This window comes from Lepidochelys kempii, chromosome 1 (assembly GCF_965140285.1).
Source record: "Lepidochelys kempii isolate rLepKem1 chromosome 1, rLepKem1.hap1, whole genome shotgun sequence".
In the NCBI taxonomy this organism is placed as follows: Eukaryota; Metazoa; Chordata; order Testudines; family Cheloniidae; genus Lepidochelys; species Lepidochelys kempii.
Window position 1 is genome coordinate 137,752,771 of NC_136380.1, and position 13,203 is coordinate 137,765,973.

The 13,203-nt window shown below is 39.8% G+C and overlaps 1 protein-coding gene across 1 annotated transcript in view; it reads right to left on the reverse strand.

Moving 5' to 3' along the window:
* PIR (pirin) overlaps window positions 1-12,773 on the reverse strand; it is a 72,857-nt gene extending 60,084 nt beyond the window's left edge. The window contains 3 exon segments of the mRNA XM_073327367.1: window positions 3,708-3,914; window positions 4,407-4,450; window positions 12,719-12,773. Coding sequence (XP_073183468.1) covers window positions 3,708-3,914; window positions 4,407-4,450; window positions 12,719-12,773 — 306 coding nt within the window.
* Window positions 12,774-13,203: the final 430 nt, after the last annotated feature.

The following is a 13,203-nucleotide window of genomic DNA, read 5'->3' on the forward strand; positions in this document are numbered from 1 at the left end:
CATTGTCCAACAAGGGAGCTACAATTCAATGACTCACCTGCATGAGGCCACAACTGGAGAAATGCTCAACCTTGCCTGGAGACTCAGCAATACCCCCCAGACATGCCTGGATTTGTGCTCCCCAAGCACATGGGATTAAAAGTATAAAACAGAACACGGTGGCCACATGCTGGTCCTTTCTCCTTCCCCCACCTTTGCTGCAAGCAACAAAGACAAAGACAAGACTCCAACAGAGGAGACTGTCCCGTAAACATGGGCCAAATCTGTATATTAAGGACAGCAATATCCAGTGGGGTGAGAAAAACTGCTTAATCTAGATGTTGCCCAGTCTAATAGGGTTGAGAGTTTAGATTGTGTGCTTATATTTTATTTTATTTTGGTAACTAACTCTGACTTTTTGCCTATCACCTAATATCACTTAAAATCTATCTTCTGTAGTCAATAAATTTGTTTTACTGCTTATCTTTATGCTTATCTTTACCAGTGGGTTTCTATGAAGTGTGTGGCAGATCTGCTCAGGTTTTGCAAAGGCTGGTGTATATCCACTTTTCATTGATGAAGTGGTGAACCAATTAATAAATGTACACACTTGTCTTGAAGAGTGCAAGACAGTATATTCCTGGGGTACAGTGCTGGGAGCTGGTGAAGGGGGATTGCTCTGGTGCCTTTCTCTGTGTGATTCATGAGTGGCTCTGGGAGCATTCATGCAATCTACTGGGTGTTGGGCTCCACATGCAGTTGTTCTGAGTGATAACAGCACCTGGAGGGGTTTGCTGCTCGTCACTAGCAAGGCATTGAGAGAGATGGCTCAGGCTGGAGAGAGTTCAGGGGGCATAGCGGTCCCACGGTCCCAGGCTGCACTTTGGGGATCCTGTCACACCCGTCTCTTCATTTAAATGTCTGCAGCTACAGATGGAACCAGTTACTTCACATTTCCTTAGTTAGGAAATGACCAGCCATACTTGCTCTTAGTAGGGGACTAGGAATCGTTCTTTTAAAAGATGCAAGTATGGACTTGCTAGAAGAGTTGTCCAAGACAAACTGTTCCTGTTGTGCGTGTTGACTGTTCTCTTCCAACCCACCTCCCAGTATAAAATTATGTAGTGTCAAAACGTACTAGGTGATTTACAGTCCAGTAGGGTAAGACAACAAGTGTTCTGGACCCAAAAGGGTACAATCTGATGGCCAAATTCCACCCTGCTTACACCACCCATGCAGTCTCATTGAATTAAGGGTTGGATAATTAGGCAGGGGCATTCCTGTAGGGCCCTGACAGCAAGGATCAAAGATCAAACTTGATGCAGTAGAAAGGAGGGAGGTGGTACAAGGATTCAAGCAGGACTGATGTAATCACTCCAGCTCATGTGATTTCTTGGCAGTCCCATGTGAGGCCCAGATTTCAGTGGGCATCAAGATTGAACTGCCCCTAGTTGTGGATGAAAAATATACAAGCATTCTGAAAGAGACAACTGTCTGCTGCCCTGCTTCTACAAGGTAACGGTCAGTTTAATGAGAGCAGTGGAATGTAGAGGCAAAATGGAGTGGTCAGGATTCACCTTGGAAAGGGAGGGGACGGGCTCACAAGCACTACGTGTGAGCAGTTGGCCCCAGCCTAGCCAGCTGTGTAGTTTGTTTTTTCTTTGTAACCTTGTCTGCAAATACAAAAGCTCAGTCTTCCTTTACAATGCACATTCCAGTAGATTACAAAGGCATGTCTTCTCTTAGTAACATTATGTATATGAGGACATTGGCTCAATTTTTTTCATATGCTGTTAGATTTTTGTGCAATTTAACTAGCTTATAAAAAGCCTAATAAAAAGATTGATTCAAATACCAAGATTATGAACCTTCATCGTCTGCCATGAAAATAACCAAGATTTAATTATATTAATTTTCCTGGTTTTAGTAAATATGAGTTCAAAGCAGAACTTGAAATGTGAAACAATAATATTTCATTGGTTACTTGGCGTCCATTCCACAACAAGTCTACTTGCAGCTGAAAGAAAAACACAGGGAATAGACACTTCATAATCACATAGACTTAACAAATAAGTTGAGTTTGATATTTCAAGTTGCCCTAATAATATCTAGAAATTGCTCTGGTACCAGTTCTTATCTGGTCACTGTTTGCAAAAACTTGCTTTTTCCAGTACAAATCTAAGCATTTTATAGCTTTCCTTCTGCTGCATGTAATTCCCATTAATAGGAATTACAAGTACACACTAAGATCTGTCAAAAGGAAATTACAGGTCTAAAGTCCCCAAATTCTCCTTTAACTGATCATTAACATGAAGCTTTACTTCATGCACAATAGTGATATCCATTGTTGTGAAGTGTCAGCAGGGAAAATGTTATGAATAGTTTCAGGGCTTGATTCTCCACTGCCATACCCCTTGTGCAGAATGGCTGTAAAATGCTACCATTTTGATTCAGAAATGTTACATGACCATACAAAGGGCAAGGCAATGGGGGAATCAGGCCCTAGTCTATATATATTCAGCCAACATTCAGTTAGCCAAAATTTTAAAAAGAAGGTTCAAAATACATCTAGACTCCAGTGAGTACAGAGACTATGGAAACTTGTTTTGCCTTTTGCAAAGGTGAGAGCAGAGATGGCTTGAAGCGCTATGATTTCCAAAGAGACACAGTCTGTTTGGGTGCTGGAAATGTGGGGCAGTGTGCCCAGAAGAGCCATTTGCTACGTGCTCCTCACAGTGCCGCCACCCAGGCACTCTGAGTGGTTCGGGTCATGGCCCCAAGCAGACATGCTCATTCTGTGCCTGATTCCCCAATGCCTTGCATAATCATTTGCATCTGTGCTAGTGAGTGTGAAATGCTGCTATTCTGATCTGATGCATTTCACACCCACTTTGCATAGATGTTAATGATTACACAAAGCGCAAGGCATGATAGAACGAGGCCCGCAGGATCCACTATACTGTTGCCGGCACCACTAGCCAGCCTGCTCACCACACCACTTGTGCATCCCAACAAAAGGTGTTTGCCCCCAACATGGTTGAACACGGGACTAGAGAATTGAGATCCCTATGCCCTCCCCACACACTACTGCAGCTGAACAGTTAAGCACTTGCCTTTCCCAGCTTGCTTTGATCCCAACAAGAGCAAACCTTGCTAACAGGATGGGTTGCTTCAGATGAACTGCCAGCCTGTTGCAGAAACATTATTTAGCTCTTCATATACATTTAAGGGCCTGAACTTGCAACCCTTATATTGAATAGCCCTACTCATGCAAGTGGTCCCATTGAATTAAAAGGGACTACGCATGTGAGTAAGGGCTGCAACAACACTTCTTGTTTTAGGGCCTGTTAACTGACAGTTAACTGCATCCCTCCAAAAGGCCAAGGAATCTTCTGCCTAGCACACAGACTTTGCTCTTTTTGAGTGGAGAACTGTGTCATATGCATGATTTATAGTACATTACTTAAGGGAATAACGTGTAATGCAGCATTTTCTTACAAGAAACATGTCTTACCAAACAGAAAAGACAAGATGGAACAATTACCATATAACTGCAACCTTTAAAGAATGTTTATAAAACTCACAGGATCTCTCCTTTCACAACAAAAGTGAGCTGACAAAACATTTGATGTTTAAACTTGTCAGCAAATATATGATAAATAGTTAAAGCTTCAAATGTAGGTATTACTTGTACATAGTCACCAGTTGTACCAATGATCACAGTTTACCTTTACACCCAGTGCCTCTCCTGAAATGACGGACACAGTCACACCATTCTTGGAGGGTTTGGGGAAGTCTTTGTTTTTCAGTTCTTGGTATTGTGGTTCCACCATTTTCTCTGAACTTCTCAAATTGACCCAGAGTTGCAGAGCATGTGCTGGTTCCTCTCAGCAGAGCATCTCTGCATGAAGAATACCCCGCCCGGCTGTCACCCACTAGAAAGATGATATAGAAGGAACAGAATACACAACACAGACATTAAATTTTAGAAAATGGAGAAGAGAAAACACACTCAAATTTCATTAACTTGGACAAGTTAATCTGACTAAAGCTTTTGTCTGGTTAGAAGACAGATTAGATAAACAATAATCTTTCCTAACATTTAGTTTATCTATTGATTTCAAATGTTGAAGTGCTGCACTGAAACAATATAATTTATTGTTAATCTACTTTAGCAGAGATTTTAAATAGAAAAATATGAAGTTTCCCATGGTAACATGGCATGCTGGGAATTTATCTAACCATATGACAACAGAGTGCAATATAGTGGCTGAGTTGAAAAGCAGCCAGTTTCAACTTCTCTTATAACAGAAAGAGGGGTAGTGTTCCTCAGCTGTAGGTTCTTCACAAATTCAAATGAAAAGGCACAAGTAGTCATTGTTTAGGATTAAGATGTCAATGATTCCTTTCTGCCCACTTTCCCACACCTGTAAACCTCCTGGGTTCAATCTACCAGCATGTCCACAAAAATCTTCATAGAATCATAGAATAACAGAGTTGGAAGGGACCTCTGGAGGCCATTCAGCATTCCTCTTTTTGGTCTCAATTCCAACACAAAGGGAAACTGCAGAAGAAACTAATCAAGGCTCTATCTTCTGCATACCAGTGTTTTTGCTGTGATGGCAATAAGGAAAAAGTAAAACTAACTAAGTTTATCATCACTGCAGAGAAAGCACCCTGGAGTGGGGACACCCTAGGCCAGAGGTGGGCAAACTACGGCCCCTGGGCCACATCCGACCCGCAGGACCCTCCTCCCCTGAGCTCCTGGCCCAGGAGGCTAGCCTGTCAGGCCACATCTGTAGGTTTCTCCTTGGAGTATCATAGTTTCAACTTCCTTTAAAAACAATGAGAATGGGGCCCATCTCTATTAGAGACAGCCTCAAGTCTACATGCCAGGACCGTAGGAAAATGGCAGCCATCTTCCTTGGTTTCAGCCCCATTGGAGAAGATGAACATTTTGAATGAGGAAAAATTCATAAGCTGGAAGGCAGAAATACAGAGATCAGGTGACATTTAAAACCTCCAAATATCACAAAACTGTAGGCAACAGTAGATTCAGAGGTGGATTAAGCAGGGCAAGTCATTGGAGTTGATATAGATAAGTGTCCTCATGTCAAGGCTGAACTTTGCTCGCAGAACATAGCCAAAGATCTGGGTTTTATTTATGCAGGAATCAGAGGATGGAGGAAAGGGTTAGAGACTTTTGCCATAAGAAGGAAGTCTCGTCTGCAGGCAAACAACAGGTATTACTGACACCTGGTCAAAAAGCATCCTGAGCTGTGCAGCTATGGATCTGTTAATATTTTAGAGAACGACTAAGTTTTTGTACAGTGTGAGTTTGCTTCAAATTCCTGAAAAATCTCATTTTTAAAGAAAACAAATTCATTGTTAGACATTGTACCCAAACTAATCTTCCTCCTCATCTCATGTACCCTCTCTGCCTTTCTTCAAACAACCTAAAACCTAACAACTTCTGAAATTTATCCTGCATATATTACAAGTTTCTGAAGCGCCTATTTCAATTACAGAGACATTGCTAACATGTCTAAGTCTCTAGAGCTAAGTCCTTGTGGTTTATGATGTTTGTACTATACTATGCATCCACTGAATTACAGCCTTCTCGGAAGTTTTATGCACTGCTTTACGTTCAGTATGAGAAGTATTCATCTTGTACTCAAGAATTGCATAGTAAGAACCAAGGTGTTTTTTTTTTTCCAATTTACAGCTATTCTTCCAATTAAAAAAGATTTTCCTGACTTTCAGTGGTTTTCCCCCTCCATTTTAAAAAGACATTGTCAAATGCTGTAACAGTACATTTTTACTCTGGTTTAATGCCATATTAGAAGTTTTAGTTCAACTGTTCTCTGCTCGTTTTTCACCTTTTTGTTTACTAAACGTTGGTTGCTGTCCTTCAGCTCCACTTCAGGAGGATTATTTCCTCAGAACTTTTTAGTTAAGGTGAGCTCCCTCTGGTGCCTGGCTGGCTTACTCATACACCAAAACCTGCATCATCATGCATTAGCTATTTCTTTCAAGACATAAGGAAAGCTAATTTTTAAATCAAAGGGCCGGTTCATTACTACATTACTCTAATTTGATATTGACGTAAACTCCATGGAAGTCGGTACAGTTACAACAGCATGACATTGGTATTGAATCAGGCTATTTAGACTCTGATGGACAACATTTTGATGTGTGCAGACCACATATGGTATTACAAACTATATTTTACCCTTTTATTCTGTTACAGTATAGATGGTATAGGGTATGCTACCTTGAGACTTCCATTACAAACCTTCTGTTTGTGTAAGCTCTTAACTTTCTCCAAAGGTATTTTTGGCTTAGCTAAAGTTTTCCTAGGCCGGCTATCAGCCCTGAAGTTCAAGGGGAAACCTGTTCAAACATTTCTGAGTTATGCAAGGGTGAAATACACATATGCTTTTTCTTCCATAAAAAGGGTTGACTGTGCAGTAGAATCACCCCTTCAAAGGCAGTTTCAGGGAGCAGCCATCAGTAGCAGAGATGCCATATGCTAAGGAGTGGAGCTACCAGGGATGGTACAGAGGCACAGAGCTTCTGTGCCTCCAGATGATTCCTGGGGTTTGTGGCCTAAAAGAAAAAGGCCACTTGTTTTGTATCTGCACAAAATATTGGCAGCTATATAGAGACCCCAGCACAAGCTTTTGGGCTCCATCTCTCTTTCAGCAGAAGGCTCATGGCGATGGAGTTAAGAAACAATTCCTGTAAATTATTACCTCACCGATCCTCCCCAAAATCCTAATGTTGGCTTTATGCATAGTGGCCTGGTGAGAGTGGCCAAAAGCTAGTCACATCTGAGAGGGTGGGCAGGGGAGTGTGAGAGATGTTTTGCAGTCCCTCCCCCACCCCCAAGAGTGTTACCGCAGCTGGGTTTTAGGCAACTTTGACTGTAAAATTTGAGCTGCCGGGTCTAACTATGATTAATTTAAACAAGGTCTTTGCACTGGTTGATGGAGTTCATGGGAAACCCATGATTTAAAAAAATCAGTCTAAACTGGGTTAAAAGTAGTTGCTTTAAACTTCATCTACTCTCTTCTTGAAAAGAGAATGGAAACAGCACCAAGCCCTAGCCCAAGGAAAGTGTCAAATAAAGATGGCTTCAATTTTTCTTCTTGCACTAGTATTTATTTTTTAATAGTAGCATTACTGCAATGCATATAATCTCACAAGAGGCTTACCAGCTTGAAACAGTCAAATAATTTTTACATGCAAATTCTATCTGACAATAGTCAAATTTAACACAAATGGGATAAGAATGTCTGCAGTAACTCAGACATTCAGCACACTGCCCACAATAGCATTTGTAATCTTCGTTTTCACTTTGAGACTCTGCCAGATGGAAGGGGAAAAAAACCACTTAATAGTAAGTAACCAAAGAATGAAGAGCCCCTTTTGCCAACAGCACATAACAGCATGAGGCCATGTCAACAAAAAACATTGAGACTTTTAAGCTTGTTTGAAACAAAACACTTATCAGAGGAATGGAGTGGAAGGAAAAAAGTCACATTCTTGAAGTCCAAGACATATGCACATTTCAACACTCATGGCAAAAAGACATAACCGAGATGAAGTTACTTAGTTGGTTTATTTTTGATTTGTGAGACTCCAACAAAGTTGCATAGCACTAGTACCCCTCAGACATAATTACTGTCCTTCAAAACAGTTGTAGACTATCATGTGGTTAAAGGTTTGGCATGACTATGTAAGCTTTTAACTATCGGAGAAACCTTTTCTAGAACAGATATTTGTGACAGTAAAATGAATACCCATAAATATTAATAACCATTAATACCACCAAGAGTCAGCTCTCGTATATTACAACAATCAGAAGGGTTGCAAAATATGACAAAAGTCGAGTCAGAAAAAAACCCAGAATAAATTAGGAGCCATTCCCACAACTCTCAATACCCAACTTTTAATTCCCAAAATACCGCTGATGGAAATAAAAAATATGAAGATGTACTCAGATTTTTGGGCCAAGTTCATCACTATTTCACTTGGAAGGACTGCAGTACAATCTCTGTTACTATGTGTTATGAGATAAATTAACTGTTATCGCATAGAAAACTGCTTAGTCACAACAGACAGTGATTCACCTCACTTAGCAAAAGCCCCTTTCATGGAGCAACATCCTTCTCAAATCCCTGCCCAATCTCCCATTATTTGGTTCACAAAGCTTCTCCTTTTGTTGACCATCTGGAGTGACTTGGGTGATCCACAAATTAAGGTTTCAGCACCAGTGGTTAAATACATTAAGCATGCTCAGAGACTGTGGAACAGTGCATACTGTCACGTGCCAATCCCTTTCCCTGTTCTGTTTGAACTACATGAGCAGAGCAGTGGACCACTAGGATGCAGGAAGCAAGTTTCTTCAGCTTGGATTGCACCACACTGCTTCTTCTCTCTGTGCTCTGAGAAAGAGAATGGGTGAAGAGATTTCAGAGACCAGCCAGAATTGACCATGCCATGTGCTCTGAGGGTCTAAGCCCTGGAATTCAGGGGCCCTCAAAGCAGGGGGCAGCTGATGAACTCTTTGGTCAGACTGTGAACTCTTTACTTAAAAAAATAAAAGGGGTGAAACATCCAAATCATAGTTTGAAGGTCAGCTTCTTGTTAGGTCTATAATTATCCTAAACTTGTTTGTTAAAATGATAATCTAACTAAGGGCTAATCTACACTACACCAATACAGCTGCGCCACTGTAGCGCATCTGGTGAAGACGCTCTATGCCAACAGGAGAGCGCTCGCCCATTGGCATTATTACTCCACCTCAATGAGAGGTGGAAATTATGTCAGCAGGAGAGCATCATAGTGAACTGTGGACACCGCTTTAAGTTGATGTAACTTGTGTCGCTCAAGGGAGTAGCTTTTTTCATACCCTTGAGCGATGTAAGTTACATTGACTTAAGCAGTAATGTAGACAGGCCTTCAGTCTACCACAAATAGGATTTATTATATTTGGCTGATCTCCATTTATTCTGTATTTAGTTTAATTAAAGTGATAGTCAAAAAGTTTTTCTTAATATCTAACTCAAATCTCCCTTGCTGCAGATAAAGCCAATTACTTTTTGTCCCACCTTTGATGGACATGAAGAAAAATTGTTCACCATCCTCTTTTAAACAGCCCATAACATAATGAAGACTGTTAGCAAGTCCCCCCTCAGTCTTCTTTTCTCAAGACAAAACATGCCCAGTTTTTTTTTACCCCTTCCTAATAGGCCAGGTTGTCTAGCCCTTTTATCGTTTTGTTGCTGTGCTCTGAATTCTCGCTGTTTTGTCCACACCTTTTTAAAGTGTGGTGCCCAGAAGTGGACAAAGTACTCCAGCTGAGGCCTTTCATACGACACTCCTGTGAATACACTCGACAACGTTATTAGCCTTTTTTCGCAACTGCATCACATTGTTGATTCATATTCAGTCTCTGAACCACTATAACCCACAGACCCTTTCCAGCACTACTACCACCTGGTCCCTATTTTGTAACCGTGCATTTGATTTTTCATTCCTAAAGTGCAGTACTTTGTACTTACGTATACTGAATTTAAACTTTGAGTAGAGTCTTTCAACTAGTTGCACACCTACCTTATAGTAATTTCATCTAGATCACCATTCCCTAATTTGCTTATGAGAATGTTACGTGCGACTTTGTCAAAAGCCTTAATAAAATCAAGATTTATCACATCTACCGCTTCTCCCCTATTGACCAAACCAGTAACTTTGTCACCTTCTAATGAAAACCAATATATAAGGCCTAGTTATTACTGTGTACAATAGAGAAAAAACCTCAAGAAACCTCTTAAGAAGATGTTCACATGAAAACATACATAACTGCTTCACTGAACCAAACGTAATGTACCTTAGTCCCAATTCACAAACAAAATCAGAATCCAAATAATCCAGCCAGTAAGATGTCAGGGTTTGGGGTTTCAAAAAAACTCAAACAGTGATGTGCAGAACTCAAAGATTTCAGTTTGCAGAAGATTCTGCAAGCATTATTGTTTCTGTTTTGTATGTGTCTGCAACCCAATGAGTCTTATTGTGAGTTTGAATCAAGTTGCAGAGTTACATCCTAAATTGGCAGCACAGCCCATGGAAACTGAAGCCCATATATTACACAAACACATAGAGGGAATCTGGGTGTGAGACAAAATCATGAAACCATCAACACCAACATATGTCTGTCAATAAACAAAAGGAATAAGTTTATCTACTTTTCTTAAGACATTTACAATACTCCACTAAGTATCTGGCAGCCTTGTACAGAAAGGATATTGAGATGTTCCGGAGGCAATCAACAAGCATGATAATAAGGCTAGATTATTAACTTGAGTGGAGAGGCTGGAAAAACTCAGATACTATATACTAAAAGTTAAGCTTTTAAAGTACTCATTGTGGACGTTCATAGACTAACACAGCAAAAACTAAGCACTAAGTTAACAAAACATTAAGCGTGAGCTGGACAGTTACTGCAATTTGCAGGAGAATAATATGAGTTCCTTAAATGATACCTTATTGGCTCTGACTCTCTGGGGCATGAATTGTGCCTTCCTCTATGTTTGCACAGCACTTCGCACAAAGGAGCCCATAGCCTGCTTTGGGTGCTATCATAACATAAATAGTAGTAATAATAATTTTGACAATGTATAAAGGGAATACCAAGCCCAAAGCTATACTTATTAAACAGAAAACACACTCAAGTGTTTATAATTAATTTTTGATTTAACAAATTTTACCATTTAATATGCTGGGAGGCAAAAAGGTGGGATAAGGCTATCTTTGTCCTCCCCACCCCCCGTCTCTCCAGGAGCAGAACATGCTGCTAACGCGCACCCAGGACCTGGCCCCACACATTTTCTGAGAACATTTTTTCCCACGGTGTATGTGGCTCTGTAAGTGAGCTTTGTTTTCTGTGAACTGCACCTTTAAGTATTTGTTGGTCTGCTGCCATGCTGAATGTCAAGAAGTTAGAGGACACACGCTGCTTTTCCCTAGAGACTTGTTTCTTTCCTTGTTCTCCTTTTATTTTTATACTAGGAGATTTCAGATTGAAAATTGTGATATGTGATTATGCAAGTCTCTTTGCTACAACTCTCAGGATTCCTCACTGACAGGTCAGCCACAAACATGGCAGCCTCACATTCCAAAATACCCCTAGGGCAAAGAGTTTCTTAGCCCAAGATATAGGTACTGAGGCAACAGGCTGTACCCTCCTGAGGATGAAGATATATTGAAGTGTTCTCTCTCTTTTCTTGCACTGAATATGAAGTCCTCTGTTCGTATAGGCTTCTACCATCTGAGCAGCCATAAACCAACAAACTTAGCTATCTCACCTTCTAACCCCCTCCTTATCCTGACAAGCTTCTTGTGTTGAGTTCTCTTGACAACTTTGGTTGAGTTCTCTTGACAACAATAAATCAGAATGCAGGGGCAAAATAAAAACATTTCAATATATTCAGCATGACAGTACAGTAATAGGCATATCCCGGGGGGGAAAAAAACCCTCTGGCCTAGACATTTTTTAAACCAAAGGCCCTACTCTCCCATCACAGGAGAAATTTATTCTTTCACCAAAGAATCAAACACTTGGATATAGTTCTCACCTCACAATATCAAGCACCCTCAACCTATTAAGTGGTTGTACTGCCTCTCTTTACTCCAACTGGAGCAGGCAATTGTCTTTCAGCAACAGTGAGAACATCTGATAGTGAGGTAGCTGAGTAGAGCTGGACGATACATGATTTTCCCATCCCATGACTGTTTTTGAGAATTCAAAAATTTTTCCCATCCCAAATGGGGACGGAAGTCATAAAGTTTTCCAATTTGCGTCAATCCAAATGTTCCACTGTGATTCTGACATTTTTTAACCTTTGTCAATCACAGTTAGCTTAAATTTCAAAATAAAAAGCTACTTCAAAACTGAAAACCAGAATTCTTCATTTCTAAAATATTAAACTTTTGCCAATTTTGAAAAAAATTTCCCCAGGTGCTTTTCAAGTCAGGAGAATCATCAAATCTGACCCTGTTTTGTGAACAGTTTCCATTTTAATCAATCAGCATTTTTTTATGAAAACCATTTTATTGAAAAATTCCCAGCCAGCTCTATAGCAGAGCTGAAAGCAAGTGCTTCCAAACCTCACTTTTCTCTGTAATGATTCTAAACTGACCGTAGTTATAAAGGATACCACAATTTGAAACACTATCATTGACATTATTTCAACAGCCAAAGTCTGTATTCATTTCCTTGAGTTTCTCTCTGCAATTTTAAATGAACTTATACTTTTGGAATCTATTTACAAGCACAGTTATTTGGAGGCGGCGGGTGACCAGTTCTGACAATCATTTTTATTATATTTAAGTGAACATTTTAAAGTTATAAATACTATTTGTCCTTTGCATTTCAAGTTACAGGTTCATACTTTGTTCTACTAGAGTGAAATAGTAGTTTGCATAAAAAAAAATTGTCTTATTGTTATATTGACCTTACAGTGATATATTTATGTTCATAAACTTTATCATGGTGTGAGGATATCAGTACTATACTATAATGTTTCCTTTAAAGTTTAACCCACTTTTTTATGTATTATTATAAAATGGGAAATAAAATAAGCAATAGCTTATCATTATAATTAAATTTAGAAGAATAACTGCTGCATTAAGCCAGTGGAGTAAATAAATACTTTATCCCAAGTATGTCACATACAAGGACACTCAAACTCAGATTTTTCTTGTTCTTTCATCTTTCCAAGATACGGCATTAGCGGAGTCAGAAGGCAGATACTTGTCTAATGGATACTAGCTCAGGTCCTTGGTGTTATAAAGTCAATGGAATGCCCTTTGGTTTCAATAGCCAGTGGATCATACCATTAAAGCATAAATTAAGACACTTTACTTAAACAGGAATTTTTATGAGTACGTTCCACCCACCAGTAAATACTCACGAAATAAATGCTTACTTCATTCAGCATGCTGATTTTTAGTGCTGCCACACAATGCCATCTGCCGGTTCTCATGAGAAATAAAGGTTGATGGACTCAGCCCACTGACACTATGTTAGCTGTACATATTAAATCTTCCAGCTGTAAGTTCATGATTGTTATAAACAACGAGTCACACGACAGTTGGAGTTCTACTTGAAGACTCACCTCTTTAAGCCAACAGAATACTTGAGAATCTCTCAGTTTTTAT